Source organism: Siniperca chuatsi, linkage group LG6 (genome assembly GCF_020085105.1).
Source record: "Siniperca chuatsi isolate FFG_IHB_CAS linkage group LG6, ASM2008510v1, whole genome shotgun sequence".
Taxonomy (NCBI): Eukaryota; Metazoa; Chordata; class Actinopteri; order Centrarchiformes; family Sinipercidae; genus Siniperca; species Siniperca chuatsi.
The window spans coordinates 12,408,935-12,430,861 of record NC_058047.1 but is presented as its reverse complement, the minus strand read 5'-3'; the positions used below and the strand labels follow the sequence as shown (position 1 = coordinate 12,430,861).

General features: G+C 39.5%; 1 protein-coding gene across 3 annotated transcripts; it reads right to left on the bottom strand.

Annotated features, from left to right (window-relative positions):
* Window positions 1–541: 541 nt before the first annotated feature.
* si:zfos-943e10.1 (GRAM domain-containing protein 2B) lies at window positions 542–19,962 on the bottom strand. 3 transcript variants are annotated; one of them, XM_044200697.1, is made up of 13 exons: window positions 19,746–19,962; window positions 7,858–8,034; window positions 6,695–6,758; window positions 6,372–6,444; window positions 6,174–6,277; window positions 5,846–5,944; window positions 5,546–5,614; window positions 5,212–5,280; window positions 4,927–5,023; window positions 4,503–4,586; window positions 3,990–4,095; window positions 3,281–3,388; window positions 542–2,851 (listed from the first exon to the last, which is right to left on the bottom strand). In XM_044200697.1, exons 1-13 carry the CDS (start codon window positions 19,835–19,837, stop codon window positions 2,833–2,835), a joined length of 1,161 nt encoding a protein of 386 aa, XP_044056632.1. In that variant the 5' UTR covers window positions 19,838–19,962; the 3' UTR covers window positions 542–2,832. The 3 variants fall into 3 exon arrangements, with proteins under 3 accessions (XP_044056632.1, XP_044056633.1, XP_044056634.1); XM_044200698.1 differs by lacking the exon at window positions 19,746–19,962 and adding an exon at window positions 12,352–12,643; XM_044200699.1 differs by lacking the exon at window positions 19,746–19,962 and adding an exon at window positions 8,856–9,265.
* Window positions 19,963–21,927: the final 1,965 nt, after the last annotated feature.

The window sequence follows — 21,927 nt, the reverse complement described above, 5'->3', positions numbered from 1 at the left end:
ACTTCTAAATATCCTATGATCTTGATCACAGGCATAATAATAACAACAACAACAACAACAATAATATTAAAAGCAATAGTGTATAAATTAGTATTAAAGTATTCACTAAGTTTTTGTATGCAGTCAGTAGATGCAGGCAGAGGTGAATGAATATATTCAACAAAGTCTTATTGTCTAGATTTAAATCTGATTCGCAGTTTAATTTTAATGCTCCCTAAATCCATCAAATTAGACATTCAAAACTAACAGGTTTATGTTAAACCATGGATAATCAGCACTGGAAACACTCTGCAGCAATTGTATTTTTTCTGTCAAAATTTCTAGATCTTATTGTTGAATATGAAGATTTTATTTTGCTTTCTGTATATGTAATACCTCAAAAACACTGGTGTGAAATGCAAACGGTTATGTGTTTTGTGACTGTTTTCATTTCTTTCGAATTGACCTGTGCTACTCCCAAACTTGTCAAGTTAATTTTCCATCCATTTGATCAAATCTTGTGTAGGAACAGTTAACGTAACAGCAAATACACAAAACATTATTTACTTTGCAACATTTGATTTATTTTGAACAATAGCAAAGCCATCTCACAGAGACTACTTTGAATTACACAGAATGCAAATAAATATATATATGGGACCATAGTAGAATTAAGGACATTAACAATTGATACAAAATTATTTACAACACTTTGAATAGTGCAAAACCACACAAATACTGCCCTCATCATTGAGATTCTTACATTAAGTCCATTCAAGGACAGTGGATGTGTGTGCTGCCCCCTGGTGGGGGGTTATAAGAACTGACAGTACTGTATATGGCATGTTCACAAACACCTTAGCTAAACATAAGAACGTGTCTATCTTGAAACAGGATGTAGAAAAAGTAAACCCACTCGCTACATCTTGTCAAGAAGAGCTTCCACAACAAGGGTGATGTTAACTCATTGAGATGTGGTGTGGATATGCATTGTTAGGTTAGGTTAAAAAGGGTCATGGGGGGGAGCAACCATTCTGAGAAGCTGAATATAACAACATCACTTAGCAAAGTCAAGTGAATCTCAATGAAAAGTAGTGTTCTTTCTCAAAAGGGACATTTGAGAAACCACCAAAGCCAGGATGTATAGAATGTGAACTCCATCACAAGCACTAGACAAAGGAAAAGATGACAACCTAAAACCACGTGGCAGGTAGTGCCCACCACCCCTGAGTGACAACAATTTAAAATAAAAAGGTCTTAGCACCGTCAATACCACAGAACGCTCGCTTTGCCATTTCTTCTGAATCCAAAAACGGAGTCTTGGATTGTGACAGGCACAACACATTTTTTAAAGTGCGCTCGCTCGCTTGAGCTGTTCCTTCCACTCATGCCTGTTTTGTCTGTTTTTACAAACAATTGTTTCTTACACAATTTCTTCCCCACAAACATCAAGCTCACAATTTCTTCTCCACAAACATCAAGCTCCATTTAAAAAACAGCACACAAAAGACAAATTACATTTTGCCATGCATTATAACTTTTTGCATAATGAAATTTCTTTTTGGGACCACCTGTTTTGCTGTTGAAAACTTGGACCTTACAGTAAGTATGGTTGCAAATTCTCCTCTTCGGGTGAAAAGAGTGAGAATGCATATACAGTATCAGTCAAGTGTCGATATTGCAGACACATGCATGAACATTAGAAATACATTATTGGTGCTACTTTAAAATAACCTGAAAATTCTACAAATGCCACTTGGTCCTCAAGAGGCCTGTCAAAGAGAGAGGTTTGTACTTTTAACACAATGTGTCCTGGTAGACAGTACATCAGACATCTGAAACAGACAGCAAATCTGCTTTTGAAGACGAAAGTCATAGAAAAGTCTTACACAAAAACACATCGATGCCTCTGAGACAACATCCTCGTGTCCTATTGTACTAAATATTTGTGCATTGTTTATTAATTCATCCAGTTGAGACTGCAGAGAAAAATAACCTCTGAGCATTGATCATTAAACTGGTTTAAATCATGCCAAAGACGAGGAAAGTAATACTGCAATCATTGCTGGTTGGCGAAAGAGAGAAAGGATAAGACCATCAGGAGAGTATCAAGCCTCCATGGGCTGATCTGATTTTGAGATTTCAGCAATCATCATTTCAACCCACAGCAGATTTGGAAGATAATTCGAAGAGAAGTACCCGACAGTTACTGAATTTAAGGACAAGGACAGATTTGTATATACCGCTGACAGATGGAAAGGTAAATAAGAGATAGAAAATCATGTAAAAGTCATCTCCGTGCACTCATGCAAAAGACGTGCACTGTGTGCATCTTTGGCTATGCATAGTTTCTGGTGTTGAGGTGCAATAATAAGCACTAGAGCAGGCTAATGCTGATTGGTATAGCCCTGTTCAGACTGCATGCTCAGGGAGAAGAGTATGAATATGAAGGACAAAACAAGTAGTTCACAGATGTGGAACAGTTTCTGTCAGGAAAGTGACCGTCAACTTTGCTAGTGTGGCACATTGCTAAGTTCGAGCCGTTTGGCTTTGGTTTGAACGGCAAACACGCTGCAACCAGGCAGTGTGTGCATGCATTTTGGCTCGGCTCGGAGTGACTAAGTCGAGGCATGTCCATTTGTCTACTGCACTAGGAGGAAGTATAGCCCTTCAAGTTAACAAGTTGTCTCTGAAATTGCACAGGTTGGCCATTTTTCCTCTAGCCAACAGCAGAGGCCATGTTGGGAGCACAGTCTGAGTACATGAAATTTCTCCCACGGTGTCTTGTGCTGAAAGAGGCAGAAATAATCGTCCAGTCATGAGTCAACCAATCTCTACTTCAGTCGCTGAGTGTTATGTGTCTTGGTGGTACCTATGAAAAAGACAAGAGGGAACCAGTTGAGAGCGGCATTTCGAAACCAAACTAAATACACACCTAATAATACTCAAATATTTAGTTTCTTGGCAGTAAGGCTACACCTATTACAGGAATTAATTTGCCCTGTTTCCTTTAAAGAGAAAACCAATTATGCAACACCAAATTAAAAGGGAATATCAATGTAGTTAACTACCTCTCTCCCTCTCTCTCTCCCTCTCTCTCTCTGACTTTACTGAATTTGTCTTAAATGGCACAGTGTAGTTGTGAGGCAGAGCTCCTGTGCTGGGTAGATATAAACTGCGCACTCAAACCTTTCAATCTCTGTGGCAACCACGCTGTAACGGGTGTTTATGTAGGTTTATATTCAGAGAAAGAAGGCCATGAAGAATAAAAGACTGAAATCAAAAGAAAAAGACTTCTTACCCGCTCTGTAAAGTGAACTCAGGCAATGCCCCTAGGGACGTCAGCTGTTCCTCAAGGGCCACGATACGTAAACCGATGTAGCCGGAAGACAGCAGCAGCAGCACAACCCTGTAGCACAAAAAAATGACAAGTCACATTTATTACCTTTTCTCCGCCTATTTATTCACTGCGATAAAGGTCAATGATATCAGCTTATAGCAGCTACATGAGGAAATAATAACAGCTAAATACTTAATTCACGCCTATATTTTTATATATCCTTTTAGAGGGCACTAAAAAGACTGCGTATCACACTTGCATATCAATAAACTGCACTGCAAATAAACATTACAGTTTACAACCCCTCAAACTGGAGGACTCCTTATTGTAAGGCAGAAAAAGTATTAAACTGTATTTTAACATTAATTAAACCTAAGGGAATGCTGTATGTTTGTTATGTCAGCGATCAAAAACTGGTTTGCAAAAACACACAAAAAGTTGGCAAGCTTGAATCTCCTATTACATAAGGAGATCCTACAAGATCACCTAGTGTGTAACTACCAGGGCAGGTTTCTGAAATTCCTCAGCCTTTCCTTTAAGGAGTGTGACTTCGACAGCGAGAAGCAGATTTAGATTATCACATACGAAAAAGATAAGACATTGGATTAAAGGAAGAAGGGAGGGAGAGAGGTGAAGACAGAACATACTATGGAGACGGAGTGCTACTCACAAAATCAAGTAAATGAAGAGTAGAGTGTTGAGGGTGCTGGCCTCTCTCTGAACCAGCAGGGACTTGGCCTTTTCTGTCACATTCCAAACCCACGATCCACCTGAACCTGGAAAAGAAAAGATAATATGAATATCAAGGTTCTCCTGTTGGTAGATTGTACCTTTATTTTCTGGCACGTTTTTACTTATGCACGATATGTTACATATTTTGTAGATGATTGCAGAGGGTGATATGCAAAATGAAACAATGAGCAAACAGAAAAATTATTTCAATATCATGAAAGCCATTCTTATTAAAAAGGAAATGATGGGTTTCTCTGCCACTTTTTATTGCAGGCACCTGAACTGCCTAAGTGAGTTGTCTACTCTACCAGCCACTTTGATAAATAAAGTAGCAAACCATAGACAGAGTTCTCCAGGACTTAGCTGGTAACTTATGTTAAATGGCAATCCATATATATGTGTGTGTGTGTGTGTGTGTGTGTGTGTGTGTGTGTGTGTGTGTGTGTCTTACCTGATACTGACAGCTCCTCTGAGGATGAGCTATCACGCCGCTGCATGTGTAGGCTCCTGAAAGCGTTCCCATTAGGCACTGCCTCTGAAGATGGAAGAGAGTTGGGGGAAAAGAAATCAATGTTAGCCTGCTATTAGACCTTGGACTTCCATGTCAACTGGCTAGAACAGAAATGAGAGAACGGCACCAAAACAAATTGTCAACAGTTGTAGCCCATCTACGCTTGGCTGTTGTCAGCTGAGGATTAGCATTACTTTCAACTCACAAAAAACATTCTTTCAGGCACTACAATGCACCATGGGTTACTTAGAAATATTGTTTAGATTTCTCTATCATACATGATGAGTCTAGGTGCAGGTGACATTTGTTTTATTAACTAGGTTTGCTGTTTAGCAAGGATTAACAACTGGTGTTGACGTCTCACCTCTGTGTGGTCTGTGCAGAGGCTGGTCCTGTAAAGATTGTGACTCAGAGCCATCGAATTGGTCGAAGCTGTCGTCCAAACTGGACTGACTGGAGTTCTGTCGGGACAAGAGAGCAAGGAATGCCATCACAAACTGGTCTATCTTATAAGTCAGCCATATCCACAATTCTGTGCTCCTAGATATTTGAAAATAGGGACATTATGTGCCCCTTGCAAAAATGTTACCTTTGAGCCCTATGACAATAATGTGAGACATAATTTTGCAATATAAAAAAGGTCTCTTACCACAAGTTTGCTCTTATCAAAGCTGTTCTCAGCTGAGGAGAAGACCGGGCTACTATTTGTGCTGCCATCCTGTAACAGAGAAAAAGATAGATTTTACATATAAAAATTGTATTTTTGAGAAGTATCATCAGTATTATCATGAAGTTAGTTCTGACGAATGGATTTGATGAAGCAATGCCATTTTCTGTTATTTCCATATAGGATCAACAGGATTATAACCGGATTGCAATTATGCACAAGTGTTACAGGCATGTACTGTTTTCCCTACAGTTTTATCACTTTTTCCATGGCATAACTTCTGAAAATCTAAAAACATTTGACCTGAGCAACTCACCTCTATAGGACATACTGAACGCAGCAGCTGATAACATGCTTCTCTGTTCCGCAGCGACACAAACAGGTACTAAGCAATGAGAAGGAATTAAAAAAAGGCAGGAATATTAGCCATCTGCTCTGCTGGCAAACCTGAACCATAAAATACACTCAGTCACTGATTAGATTACATCTATAGCAGAGTTCAGTAAGGTCGAGGAAGGCTTACATTTGACTTTAAACATCTCTAGTTTAAAAAAGTGTATGGCCTTATCAAATGTTTAATAAGATGACTGTGTGGGGCTGGAGGTGAGAAACTGACCTTGTCTCCTTCTGTGGTGCGGATCGACAAGGCGTTGGGTACCAGCAAAGCTGTGTTCTGCTTCTTCACTATGTGGATGCAGGAAACTGGAATCACTACCTGCAAGAGCACACATCCATAAACAGAAAAAGTCAGGAAAAGTCTGCTTGTGTTTTAGATTATGATTTTCAACATGGTGAAATACCAATCACAATAAGAAATAGATTAAAACTGAGGCATTAACATGAATATAATTTATTATATTAAAAATATAACAAATATAATAAAAGTGTATATAATAAGTAAAAAGCAATAGGGGGTAGGAAGCCAGGGCAGAGCTGCAGCCTACCTTAGTGTCCTTGAGCAGAACTGAGGAGTAGAAACAGGCATGGGTGTCAGTGATGTACAGGCGACCATGGTAGGGCACTTCCTTCTGCAGGGCACAGATGTATGCTGGGAGAGGAGAAGAGAGGAGCAGAAATACTTTTAGTTTTATGTGGTTCATTCATTAAGTCATTCATTCTCTCTTTCATTTTTGTTTACCTACCATGTATCAAGTCTTCACTCTTAGGAATGTCTGGAAACAACTTGTGGAATGTCTTGTTGTGCTTTATGAAACTCTAAAAGAGAGAAGTAAAAATCAAGACACTTGATGAGCAGACAAAGAGTCTGTCTTGGCTCAAGAGCAGCTTTCAACCAATTCACTGGTTTAGTTTGATGCCATAATATTAATGTTGTTTGGTGAATGGGTACACACCCATTCACCAAACAACATTAATATCAAAGTATCACAAATGTCTGTACTTCCACCTGACAAGTATAATAATCTATTTCTTCAAATGTTCAACTTAAAAGTTACAGTGGACTTACGCTTTGTGTGCCAGTGCCCTCCGTCCTCTCAAAGCCTCTGCTGTCAGCATCGAATGTCTGCGACCTGCAGAGACAAAGAGCACAGATGCCAATTTAAAAGGAAGTCTGTGGCTTCAGCAGGTTAAAGTTAATGTGAGAAGATACAGAGACACTACAGGACTGTACACTTTAACACTATGGTGGATATGCACTTTCATCACAACTCTCTAAACCCCTCCGAGTTGCCAAAGAAACCTGCTACAGTTGATAAGTTTCAATAGCATGAGAAAACAGTTGAATGTTAAAAAAGTAATGGCCATCAGAATTTAAAATGTGATCTGGTGTCAACATAAGTACAAATAATTACAAGTACAATTTCAGTCCTCAGAAGTGACTAAAGCGTCATAGAACTTAGATGCCCGATCCTTAAATGGCAATCAAGATGGTGTTACCGTGTAGTCCAAAATGGTATGGTATGATTTTAACTGAAAATGTAACATACCCAACACAAAATTACATGAACATATCACGTTCTTGGCAGGGGAGGATGAGTATTTGACGATAAAATCATTTCATGTAAAACAGAACGGTTCCATATTTGTTTTGTAATTAGGTTTTCTCTGACATTGGTAGCCCAAAACTGCAAAAGTTTTATTGTTTTAAGTGGCTAGGTTATCACACTGTCACATATGCAGCAGAAGGGATGAAGATTCATCTTCACACAAACCAATATCACAATATCTACATCGAACATTTGAATCATGTGAGAACACAGTCAGTCTGCAACGGCTGTGCAGTCATGTGTGTGTCACAACTGAACAGCAGCTGAGAGTTAGGTCAGGTCTTGTGATACATGTTCAGAATAGCAGTGAGTCTCCACTACATTCAATATGTGATTTTAAGCATTCAGTGAACACTGAGAAATATTATTTTCCCAATATCTAATAAGAATTTAAGAGTTTGTGGGATGAATCACTTACATTTTAGTTTTTAGATTTTAAAAAACTATTTTAAAAATGGTATTAAATGTGAAAGTAAAACCATCTCTTGGCCTATCAGAATATAATTTAGCACCTCTGTATGTGTGTGTAAAGGATTATATTTATTAGTATCTATCTAACACCTAAAAACCTTTATTTTTAGATAATTTTGTATAACTCCCACTCTTTCCCCATCAGTCTTACCTGATGGCTACTTGTCTGGTGAGGGTTTTGTGCTGTTGCTGGATCTCGTGCTGGGACTCCTCCAAGCTCAAGGCTTTCCTGGACTCTGCCTTCTTGATGCTGCCATTGCTAAAGCTGCTCCTGCTTTTCTTTACTTTGGCTGGCAGCCCGCCACCACTGCTCTCTACTGGGTAGCTGCTGGATATGGGAAAAAACAAAACAAAAACACAGATTTAGCAACATGCAAAATATTATTTTACATGAATATAATTTTCATGTGCACATACAATTGGAGGAGTAGCAAGGACATTACATAACACAGCACCATTATTTGCAATTTCACAGCCAAAAAAACAAAAACAAACACCCCACTGATAAAACTCTTCACCTCTATCGAAACATGTATTCAGAGATTGTGACAAGATGCCTGCCACAATCCCCTGCACTCTACAGAGTGTCATCATCTAGCACCAAAGAACAGCATAGTTAAATACTCTGCATTTTAACAGCACATATCAGGCTTTACTTTTACTTGAGTTTGGGATTTGATTATTTATCAATCACTGTTTAGAGGTCTTACTAACTAAATCACTTAATTTCTACTCAAATGAAAGGCTATGTGATGACTGGACTGACATTTGGCAGACAATGGGCTTATCTTTAGGACGTTACTTTTTTCCAAATCAGACAGTTTTACTGATATGTTGCGTCAGCACCGTACACCTCCTGGCTGTTTTATAAGCTGATCAACGTAGGCTCATGCTCTAAAACTGACAAGCCTATGCAAATATGCCATTTCAATAAACTGTAAAAAAACAAACCTGTAAAAAGGAAAGTTGCATGATTTACAACAGCCAATGAGCTCTTTAAAGGCCTTGGCCTGTCCTTGCCCAAGAACAAACAAGACACAAATTCATTGAAAGACTAAAGGAGCCTGCTGAACACTAACAAAAAAAACCCCAAAACAACTTCAACTTAACAAAACTACTAAAAGACAAACAACAACAAAGACAACTTACCTGGTCAATTTAAATCGCTTTGATGAACGAAAACTCATATACCTACTTACAGTAGGCATTTCCTTTTCTTATAAAAAAAAAAAAAAAAAAAAAAAAACTCAACTCAAAACGCTATTATCTGTAAGATATACTCACTGGCCTCATGCCATCAAAGCTGAGAAGTTAAAAAAAAAAAAATAGACACCAAGATAACAAAATGCCTGAAAAAAAAGATTTTTATAGTCCTCTTAATGTTCTGAATGTGTGCTCCAAAGGTTGTAGTCCTAGTTAAGTCAGGGTCCTTCACAACACCGTGCCAGAAAAAAAAAAACTGTTGCTGCGCTGCAGTGCGAATGTGCTAGTAAGAGGAAGCCACTTTGTGTTGAGAATGGTGTGACACTCCGTAGTGGGTGACGTCAAACTCAACCACTCCCCCAGAGCAACTTATACTCTCTCTCCCTCTCCCTCTCTCTCACAGAGTCAACAGAGCGCAACACAGGAACTGACATGTTTAAGAAAACAAGGCCTATCCCATAAAATCTTCCACTGACAAACATCCAATATCAAAATCCTGGCATGATGGGATTTGTTTTGGTAGGGCAAGTGAGTGAGAAAGTAAAATACTTGTGAGGTGCTCAGACTGGCCCACCTGGCTCAGTCTAGGAGTGGTGCATTGTCCACGTCTCCCCTCAGGTAATGAATCATACCAAGGAGATAGCCACAACATCAAACGTCTTCCTTAAACTCACTCAGTATGTTAAGAACTTCTCTAAAAAGAAGTCAGATATTTGAAAAAAGTGACACCGACTCAACAACTGGCAGCACAATAAAATAAAATAAATAAATAAATAAAATAAATATTAATTACAGTACATAGGGTGTTGGACTGCTTGGACATTTAACTTTTTTTCAAACTGGATGCTTGATAAAGGAGTTTGTGCAACTTTCTTTTACCCTGGTCAGAAACCCCTGTCTCATAACTGAATAATTTCTCTTGTGTGTCACCTGAGTAATTGGGATAAAGGTCAGAGAGAAAAAGAGAAACATGAAATGCAGCTTCAGCTGGATGCCTACCCTGTAATTAGTCTTAACTGACTATTAAAATGGTGACAGGAACACTCATATCAGTACAAAAAGAGCTTTAAAAAACATTCAAGAGATGTTTTCCTGTGGATTTTTTTTAACATTCTTGAATGTCATGAAAGCTTAAGTCTGTTTTTGAATGTTCAGTAATTAACCATTGAGTAAAACCCCTGGTGGTAGGTTAATTGTAGCTGTAGCATATAAATTCTCTAATCCAGAAACTTAGCAGGTAAACCCTTATACAGTTCTAAAATATAAATACTTAAATAAAATATTCAAAGCAGCTAGCAAACTTTGGGGCAAGTAAGCTACTGTGGCTGGTGTTTAGACAAAGGCAACGCACTGTGAGAACAATTTCATTATCAGCGCTGCACCATTGACCAGGTGTTTGTCTGTGCTCAAATATGCTCACCTGACCTATTTCCACCAGGCAGGGGGTTAAAGCTGCAAGGTAATATAGGCAGTATTCAGAGACTATCAACTATTTCTCAACAACTTCCTCGTTTTACTCAAGACTAAACGTAACCATTAACAAGTAAAAAGGTCACGTTGAAGCTGCTTCCTGTAAAACTCAGGATGCTACAAGCACTTGTTTTAGTAAGCGGTGTTCAAATCAAAACCTCAGGTTAAAGGTTGTATTTTTCCCCCACAGATGCTGGAAGTTCAGAAAATTGAATTCCTTGGTAATGTTGTCACAGGTAAGTCCCTGTATTACTGTGATGACAGACCCCAAACTACAATTATCTGTATCCTTATGAACATCATGTTTCTGCAGTTTCAGGTTGAAACTGTACTGTTTAGAAACATGGACATGGGGTAGAAAAAAACCCCCAAGAATCTAATATAACAGTGAAACATTCATGTTTCTGTGAAAAGTACATTTCATGCCAAGTCTCGATGGAGGAAACTGCTTAATAGTCAGCTTAATAGCCTATAAAATTGTTCAAGGCTGAAGCCATGAAGGCCGATCAGGTGCGTGACAAAAACCAGTGTAAAACAAATCCAATCAAATCAATCACCAAAAGGTTACAATGTGGGAAAAAAAACAACTTAGAAAATGAACTGCATAAAAGTGATCTTTTTTAATGATCACTTTGTATATATAAAGCAGGAGGGGGCCTATCTGAAATGGGTATGTAATGGCCAGCCAGAAGCCTTGACCTCTGACCTACTTCCTTGTTGGAGCACTATGTCATACCACCTGACAAAATCAATGTTGGGCCTAGCACGCTGGACATTTCAAACCAAGCATATCAAATTCTTGGTAGCTGCGGATTAAAATGGACATGCACAAGTTTATAGGGCAGGCCTATTCAAATGGTGGCCTGAGGGCCACATCCGGCCCAGAAGCAACCTCAGTGGCCCAGCATGCATAAATCTGATGTATGACAAAATAAGTAAACTACATATATAGTGTATGGAAGTAGCTAATGCTTCCATCTCATCTCTGTTGAGAGTTCCACATGTACAGTACTGATCGGGCAGGATGTTTACGAATGTAGCTACACCGCCACCACCGTCATATCTTTCATAAATCAATCATTTCTCACGAGAGTTCCGACCACGCTTAGTAGCTTTTCAAAATATCTATTAACAGTCACAAGTAGGGAAGTGCTCTACTGAAAATATGTCTCGCTGAAACGTAAATTTGACAATGAAAACATTCAGTTTAACCCTGCCTGGAATGGCCATTATGTTTATTTTACCTCCAAACCCCTGCTATTTTGTATTAGATTTATTTGCGTTTGTTTAAAATCTGTCATTACCAAAAATGAAAATGTCTGACCCATGAACATTTCCTCGTTTTAAAATCTGGCCCAATTGAATGTGTAACTGAATAGCCCTGTTATAGGGGCATATTTATCTGGACTCGCTCCAGATTACAATTTGTCTCGGGGGGAAGCAACCTCATATCATGAATCATGACATGTTCTGAGAAATAGAGATTACTGACAAACACATCAGTTTGATCCATTTCTTTATCTGCATTTGTTTTAGTGTTATCTTAGGAGACCAGACAAAATCACTTCACAGCGCCTCAATGGTCATTAGCTCAGATCTATAAACCACTACAATGCTAGCATGTTTTCCTGGATTTACAGAGGCTCTATTGAGAAAAAACAAATCAGTTCAACTTTTTCAGGGAAATGGGCTGTTGATCATAAAAAACAATTTCTTTGAAGCACAGATATGAGACTGATGACCACATGATAGAAGTGCGACTAAAAGGTTTTACAAACTCAATATTATTTCCCACAGGCTGACGGAAAAAACATACAAGTAGCCAGACTTAGTTTTAAAGTAGTACTATAGTAAAATATAGCCAAACAATGAGCCTACATTTACTCAATGTTGCTCAAGTCAGCCCTGCCTTATCTGAGAGTTTGAGAAGTACTGGCTGAAATTAGAAACTGGGTATGTTTGCTCGCCTTACCTTCCCAGATCCTCAAAGCAATGAGAATTGGCCAGAGCACCCTGTTGGTTCAACAAGCCTTTCCCTCTCTCCATGACCAACAGAGTTTTCTCTCCACGTTTTCCACGATCTTGAAAAGCTTGTAGCCACCACTGGTCAAGGCAGCCAAATGAGTATGGCAGTTGTACCTTCTGCACTTAGACCCTGAGCGTTGACAGCCAAATCGAAAGGGTGTAAAGGTCTGTTTTACTGCAATGCTTTAAAGCAACAAAGAGTTTAACATGAAGATAGTGCCACTGGCAGAAACACAGCAGCCAAGAGGAGGGTGACAAGAGTAACAAAAAAAAACTGGTTGGGGTTCAAGCCTTGCCCTCCCAAGCTTTGTCCTTTCTGAGGCAGTCTCAGCCTGTGTTGTCGTGGAAACAGTTATAACACTGGGGGGTAAATGTTGGAAATGTGGGGGGTGAGAGAAACATTGCCAGGCTATTCTCAGTTTAGAAGGCCTAACAGCAACATTCAATAGCCTGTTCTCAATAACAACAACAAGGAGATGGCTTTAAAAGCAGCCTGTGCAATGTGCATGACAATGGTTGGCTCAAACTCTTTGTGGATGATGTAAATGGGCCATGTTTGACTGGAGGGAAAATGGAGAAAAACTCAGAATACACTACTGCTTAAAAATTTGGAGTCACCTGTTATATTGATGTTTTTCTTATTTCCTTCAATAATGGCTATTTTAACAGTATAATTATACAACAAATGTATCATTTACATTTGAAAAAAATTACATTACATTTGAAAAAAACACTGACAGGTTATATTGTTGGTACACAGGACAAATGTGTAGCCTGTTGGGGAGCAAGCATGAGGTTCACTTTCAGACTCAAGAACTCTGAGGCCACATGGCTGTAGCTGTAAAAAATTACATTACATTTGGGAAAAAAAAAGTTTCCCCTCGGGGATCAATAAAGTATTTCTGATTCTGAAAGAGTTTTAGAATAATTAAATGATTAACGTTTAGTCGATGTGCCCACAGTGTTGCATGACGGGAGAATACGGTTGTAACCATTTTCCCCTCCAAATACTCAATATACTAAATATTTTGGGCACCTGTTTTTATTTGGCCCCTCTGTAGTCTACTCAGTAGTTAGACTGAATAGGTTTAAACTGTGATTTCTCAGTCCACTTCAGATGCTATTCCATGATCCATTTCCAAAAGTGCTAACCCTAGACTAACCTACTATTTCTATTTTTAAGTTTTAGGAATGGCTTTGCTAAAGCAACACACCTGTTAATTCCAGCTTGTTATGGGCATTACTGTGCACTTGACATTGAAACAGAAACCTGCTCCTATTTAAATCTGCATAGATTTTAATGCTAAGCTTTCAATTTCTTTTACCAGTGACTGCTGATTTCTTCTTCTTATTTAACTGTTACTCAGAGGTATTTTTGTCTCTTTCTGCCCTTTCAGTTGTCAGTCTGGTAGAACCATTGTAAAGTATTGGTATTGTACAAAACCATTACTGTTTTTGCAAACCCTTCATACAAAACATCTTTTTGTAAAGAGGACTTTCTACAACCTAAAAGCACGAAAGACCGTTCAAAAATATAGCGTATTCCTCTCAGCCATCTGACTGTGACGAATCAAGCTTTTGTGGCAGGTGACTCCAAACTTTTGAGCGGTAATGTATATAATGAGGAAACAGGTAATAGATTAATGTAGTGTACTGTAAATGTAGCAGACTCTTGTTTGTGTCATTCACAAACCTCAGCTGAGAGCTGTTGTTCATCAATAGTCTATTTCTATACCTATGACATCACCATCCAGGAAATTCAGTCAGACAGATGAAGTCCAACTGCACTTGTGACATCAGCCCTAATTTAGCCACCATATATCACTCCTTACCTGTCCTGTCCAACCACCACTTGCCATGTTTTCACTGTAAACCTCTTGCCGCTGAGCTGCAGGATGAACACTGTTATAAATAGATTTAGCCATAATCAAAATGGTACAGGTATGATCCTTGCTACAGCCATGTGGCCTCGGAGTTCTTGAGTCTGAAAGTGAACCTCATGCTTGCTCCCCAACAGGCTACACATTTGTCCTGTGTACCAACAATATAACCTGTCAATGTTGGATTGCAGGCTTTCAACTGATGTCAAAGGTTCAACGGGGCAATGGGCCACTGTTGTATCATTTAACCCTGCTAACCCTAATTGCATACAGTCACTTCCTAAACCTCTTCAGAGATATTGCAAACATTCCACAACATTCCACAACATATAGCTTACACAACAATCATCTTAATCAAGTTCATTCTGGTGACATTTAAGCAGGAAAAGGGTGTTCTAGGGTTCCCTTATTTGGTCAGGTCAGTTAGATAATCACTTAATACAAAGTGAACAGAGGACATTTCTGCTTCAAAATGCTGCTAAATGGACAAAGGGGGATACTTATTCATTCACCTTACAGAATAAATTCCACATACACTAGCTGTGTACATACTTTGAGCTTTTCCATTCCTCCTTATGTTTGTCACTCTCCATTTTATCTATAGATAAGACTTGCACAATGCTTATGAGGAGGTGCAAGGCACTTGTCCCGCTAGTCGCGTTCATCTTTGTTCCAGAAAAAGCACTCATACTTAAAATACTCTTTTTATCATCAAATTAGACAACTACCTTCACCACCTGAGTATTAAAATGCAAAAATTGTTACTGACATTTTGATGCAATATTTTTGTTGTGCGATAAACTTTAGTAAACTGAATTGTTACTGTGGTATGTTGGGTTGACAGTCTAAAGATATGGAATTGCACAAATTAAAATGTATGTGCACAAGGCTGGCACTTGACCTTCTATGGTATTAAACAAGGCAGGAAATGCCTCTTTCTATTCAATGATCATAGTTTTTAAATAATTAATAAATAACTCAAATTCACCGGCAAGTTATTTATCAAATCAACACTGGGCTTTTATAAGATCAGAATCAGAAATACTTTATTGATCCCCGAGGGGAATCTCTTTGTTACAGATGCTCACTATCACGTCACACAGGAGAAGAAGTACTAATAGAATAGAAATATACATAATAATAAAAAAGTCTGCAAGCAAATCGAAATGATACACTATAATACACCTAATCAAAATAAGTGGGTATGAAGTATAAAGCTAAGTAAGTGTACAGTACAATGTAATTATATAAGTAATAGTAGTGAATATATTTAAATGGACACCAACTTTGACTCAAGTGGGGGCTGACTAGAGAAAGAACTCCTCTGGGTATAGAGTTATGATGCTTTCATTTGCTGTCCCGAGATGAGACAGATGTTGCCAGGAGTCCTGCTGCTGATGTCAGCCATATATCAGCTGATCTTCAGTGCTACGGAGACAAAATTGCTTCTGTATATAATACTTATGTCAAAGCTTTCCCACAGTCAACATTACTGCTATAACAACATGACCCCCATGTTCACATGTGAGACTGGAAAAAGTTTTACATCCATGTAATCTCTGAGATCAGGTGAAAATTCTCGAAACCAGATAGCGTGAGAGCACCATCTTCTGGAGAGGCGTGGATCATTTTTGTCATGTGAACTGCTGATTCCCCATCATCCAATGAAAATCTGTTTAGTCCAAAGCAAAACAACATATTGTTGCAGCTGTGCTTTATTGAGCCAAATGGGACAGTAAAGATATTAAAGTTTTTGCAAACCAAACCACTGACTTCAAAATCAACCATGCAACACAACATCTGAGAGTCCTAATACGTGATAATCTAGCTTTAGCACAGTGTGCCACAACAATTAAAACTAATTTCACTGTTCAGCATGGTTTACATTTGACCTACTTTATGACAACTAAGATTGATTGATTCATAACCAGAAACTAACAAATTATTGCCAAAATGAGAAAATTTAAGACAACCCAAAATATTATTCTGGGTTGGACTGAAAGGGATTATGTGTTTGCGCATGTATGTGGGTATAATGTGTGTGAGCTTCAATAGAGCAGTCAGGAGGTGCATGGAAGCAAGCCAGCGGTCATGGCAAAATAACATGCAGTCTGTGGTGCCCTGCCAGGGCTCAGTCTGCAGGAAAACTGCTGCATGTGTGTGTGTGTGTGTGTGTGTGTGTGTGTGTGTGTGTGTGTGTGTGTGTGTGTGTGTGCGTGCGCGCATGTGTGCCAAGTGGAACAGAGAATGTGTCTGTGTGCATGTGTTACAGAAGTGTGTGTGTGTTTGAGTGGGAAGTCATGTGGCCTTGTGCATGCAGCATCTCCCTCCACTTCATCTGTGCTAACTGGGCAGAGACAGAGGGTCTTTATTAAAGGCTACTCAGAGTACTTTCAGCAACCAGGCATGTGAGTAGGGTTTGCTGGCGTGGTGTGGTGGTGGCTGGAAAATCCCATCTGACTTTAGAATTGTTAAAAGTAAAAGCAAAAGTAGGCCACGCTACTGTATACAAGGGGGGCTTGGATTTAATCTACAGTAGAATTTTGTTGATCTCAGCTCCTCAGAACAGCAGGTTGTCTGGGTGAATAGTCATATCCAAAATTACAACATGTGCCTAAGGCATTTTGAGTTCAAAATTAATTTCACATTCACCTGGTACAAGACACATGGTATTTCAGCCGTAAACTATCTAAAAAACAAACTCTACAGCAGGTGATTTCATTGATTAGTAACTTCCTGCTCAATACTTCCTGCCCATAAATACCTATACTTCTGAGTCAATATACATAATCAAATGTCAATTAATTGAATAATTCAACTATCACACAGGTCTGGATAAATGAGGTTTTGCCCTTTTTCTCTCATTGTGTATCCACACTGAGTTTTCACTGTGCTTGGAAAGTACAAAAAAATCCATGGCATTCTTCAGCTGAAAAAACAAAAACAAACAACAACAAAAAAAAAAGGCTAATGCATTGTATGGATGGCAGAAATACAGTGTAGTATGGTGGTAGAGACAGACTCTCCTGAGGGTGAAACTTTTCTCTGAGAAGAGTGCATTGCATTTAGGGGGGTGGGCTGTTTTTCCAACAAATACTCCAGCCTTCAATGAGCAGTTTACCTTGACACAGTGATGCCAAGGCAGTGTTCCCACTTTCCAAAGGACTAGATTTATCTTGAAATCAAGATACTGTTTAAAAAAAGAAAAAGAATAAAGTAAAATAAAAAACATATCAAATGTCCTGCTATTCAAAGGTGAGCAGAACACTGACAAGTTTTGCCTCACACTATTAGATAAGATTGCATAAAGCCTCATGTGTCTGAAATTTGACAGAACTATCTAACTACATTAGGTGGAATTCACTAGGCTATTGTGAGTACCAAAGGTGAAACAGACAAGAAGAATATAGTCTTTTTCTTGGCTCTGTGACAAGGGCAGAGGAGTGGTCATTAGCACTAGCCTGAGAGAGGCAACACATAACTTCAACAGTGACCAGCTGGTTAGTAACAAACCCTTCATTTAGTGATAAACAGTCCTGCAGATGTAGTTTTCATCCTCTAACTTAGGCTTTTCCTCTACGCCTGCGGCACATCTCATAATTTTGACCTACAAGGTCTTCACTACCCACAGCGGCAAGGAAGCTCTGTCCTGGGAACATCTTCCTAGAGCCAACAGAACGCCTGCAAAGCTGCCCCACCCAGCCTATTCCAGGCTCCTCCATCTCAACAAACTTTGCAGCTATACCAGGTTCTTCCCTATTGAACCAAGGCTATTCATATATTGCCACTGTGTACATTGCAAACCTGTATGCAGAGCGACTAACAATGAGCTAGCTAGCAAGTAGGTGTTATGGGGTGTGGTGTATTTGCTACCTTGAACTACTTGGCTACTCTGCAATACCTTTTGTGGCATTTTCACCTTCATAAGTTAGATTACATGCTCACAGCCCTGGCTCACCAAGGCCATGACACTGCCGCAACACTATATCTATATATGTGTGCGGGTGTTGTGGAAACAGATAACCACCCCACATACCATACTACAGAGACATCATAGCTATGCTGATAACCAGAAGGCCAAGTCTGATTGGTGGGGCTATCTATGGGGAGGAAAGTGAAAGGCAAAGCTCAGAGGACAAGGAGTTCTAACAGTGAGAAACAGGGAGCATTTATATAACACCATGTACCACCTGTGTGTGGTCGACTCATGGGAGCTAAAAATAGGCTTTTCTGAGAAAACATAGGCTTGTTAGTCCCATGTGTGACAAGCGCATGTGTGTGTGTTTCCCTGGGGGTAGAGGGAAACACAATATATGTGTGCATGTTTAAAAGAGTGTGTGAGGTTGTGCATACATGCACCTCTGCCAGGCAGGTCTGCTCTGCATCTCAACAAGGCTGGATCATCCATGATGATGATGGAAGGACAATAAGTGAAGGCAATCTGACCCACATAGGCCAGTGGATAAAGTCATGATTTCTGAGTAGGTGACACAGGCGAGATTAAGAACCTACCAAATCTGGACTAGCTTTCCTTTATGTCACTCTACCACATTTAATGCTATTTATTTATGCTAACTGGAATAGATTGGCCAGCTACTAGCCACAAACAACACACATATAACACCACACTTTATAGGGCTAACTTAATGTGGATCAATCATTGTGTTCTTGGAAAAGGTTCAATAGGAAAACAAACTAGATTAGAAATGAAACCCCCTGCACTGTATCTGTACAAACGCTTCACAGAAAAGCCTGAAATTAAACTTGACAATCCTAACCCATAACAATATTTCCAAGATAATATTTCCCATCATTCTGCTGACAAGTAATTACACTGTAAAACACTGGAAAGCATTTTACTCAGGGTTTTATCCTAGTCTGTCTTTAAGCATGCTATATCAGCAATGTCAGGTGCTTAGCTCATCAGCAGCTCAATCAATGACTAACGTTAGCTAAACTAACGACGTAACGTTAATCTTATGCTAAAACAGTGTAGATTCTTGTGCTTATGTACACTAATATTGCAAAGATACTCGCAACAGCCACCGTCTACAGCTAACGTTACTGACTGCTTTTTAATTCAGAGGCCAACAATGACTGTTTAATTTCAGTGTCAGTGAGTGTAACTGACTGAGTCACTGTAACGTTAGCTTAAGTTAACGTTAATTTTAATGCCAACACATCTTCAGCCAGGGGGATAACTAGCCTGCTAGCATGATCTAACGTTACCCACTGACTGAAAGACGTATTCGCCCCTTAATTTACGTACATTTCAGTTAAAAGGAATTCCTAAAACATATCTCCTGGTTCTGTGTTAAATACTACATTAAGAAGAGATCAAACAATTAAATCGTATCGGACAGGTTGTTATCATCCAAGAATGCTAACCGTTAGCATCCACCCTGTTGATGTCGCTCCCGGTACAGATAGCGGTTCCGAAAGCCACATTCATTCCGCTCACCTCTCTTTCATGAAATGCTTGATTCTGACTATGGCCTTCTCGTCGATCTTCCTGAGGAAGGTTTTCAATCTCTCCCTCTTGTTTTCAAGCATTCTTCCCTCAGCCAGTGGTCGTCGGTTCGAGCAGAAACGACGCTCCACGCCAAACTCCACGACAAGCCCCACCGTTAGGCTTCTGCTTTTTTTTTCTCACTTCATCTACGGCTGATGAGCATAAATCGGACCAAGTCAGCCGACCAATCAGCGTCGGGTCGACTCGGGAAAAAACGGTCATGTCAGATCGGTTCTCCAATCAGAACGGGGTAGTTGGCTTGTACCGACCGCCCATTACCTTATATGGGAGTCAGGTTGTCTTGAGACCTATAAATGGCAGGGCCTGCGTTATCATTGTGTCAGTTTGGTCCATTCAATAATTAACATTTGACATTGAACGTGTGAACAAAATGGGGAAAACACATTGTGTTTCAACAACAGTTTGTCATGTGCCACATCACACTGAACTGAACACACAACTTACTGGTAATCTTACAGAGAAAATGACTGTTCTGGTATACCAGGGTGGGGCAGTAACTAGGGTCTTTTATGTACTGCTTCACATCCACAGACAGAAAGCTGAATTTTATTGTATGAGGGTAAACCTATACCCAAAATGTAATGCTACACCCTAATATTATTAATAGTAACAGAAAATAGCACAAATGTTCATTTGAATAAGGTGTACCGCTAGTGTCAGTTATCTTTGATAAATAACATTTAGGCTTTTACACCAGAATAATAATTCTTTAAAAATAGCAGTTGCAGAACAAGTACTGAGTATTTTGGTTTGATGAACTACAAAAGCTGGCAGTTCCCATAAAGTTAAAAAGTGAAATTTCTTTAATCTCATGAATCATAATGAGCCAAGAAACCAATGAGCATTCATTCATAACCTCATGAAGGGAAGTGGAGGCCAGCGACCCAGAAGGCTAGTCAGTTGCTCAGTTGGTGGCTTTTATTTTAATGCCACAGCACAAAACACTTCATTTAGGCCAGCGCTGTGCATGCAGCTAATAAAGGGCCAAGCCTCTCCCCTCCCCCCTTACTGGACACAAAGGCAACAACTGCAGCAAAAATGGCAAAGTCACACACCTACTGTACAATCAGCAGACCAAGGCCACAAGACCAAAGTTTAAATTGTCATCTAAGTCACACTTTACTCACACTGGATGACCAACTGTGTTAATTGTGACTACCTTAAGTGTTTAAAAAAATGGAATATGCTCCAGAAGGGTGGCGCATCTTTTGATGTTAAAAGCTTGAGTTTGAGCTACGTTTTACAGCAAGTTGTGTGAGGGTTTTCTGTAGCTGTGACCCTGTACCTTGACCTCCATGTGAGGAGGCCCTCCCTTTAAAAAGTAAAAATGCACAACACAGATCATGGCATTGCTGGTGGATGCTGCTTCTCTCAGTTCCTCCAACGTTTGTACTCTGAACATTCATGTTTTTTAACACTGACATTTTAGGAATTACATTTTTAGGGAGAGTGACTATATTAGTCACTTACAATAATAGCCCCAGAATTTGTCTGGATACGTCACATCACGACAAATCAGAGAGTTACCGTTAAAACAGTTCACTGATTACAAAACAGCTTTCTCAAGAGTATTTCACTACTCTGTTGATAGAGACCTTGAACACATTTAAAAAAAAAAGAAAAGAAAAACAATCATTATCAGGAAGCAGTTGCGCACAAATCTTAGCACTGAAAGCCTTTTTTTCTCACCAGGCAGCTCAGGCGCCACCACGCCACCAGGAACAGAAGAGGCAGTGTACTGCCACATGACACAGCAAACACACCACCCTCACGCAATCTGGTCTACACCAGCCAGCCTTCCCTTCCGTCTCCTCTGGCAGGAAACAAAGCAGTTAGAGAGGAGGAAATCACGCTTCATAATGAAGTTTATGATGCAATGAGAGGGTGTTGATGCAGCGTAGGCAATAACAGGCTTTTCTGTGTTGATTCATCAGTATGACAGTTGAATTAAGAATTGGGCAAAGTGGGGAACTACGCAAGGACCCATGACTCACAAAAGCCCCAGCTTCATGGTGTGTCAGTTTGTTTGAGGTAATTTGATTATTCCCAAATTTGTCTGGGAATATAAACCATGCACAATACCATGGCGTTGAGGCTCTGTCTGTCTTGA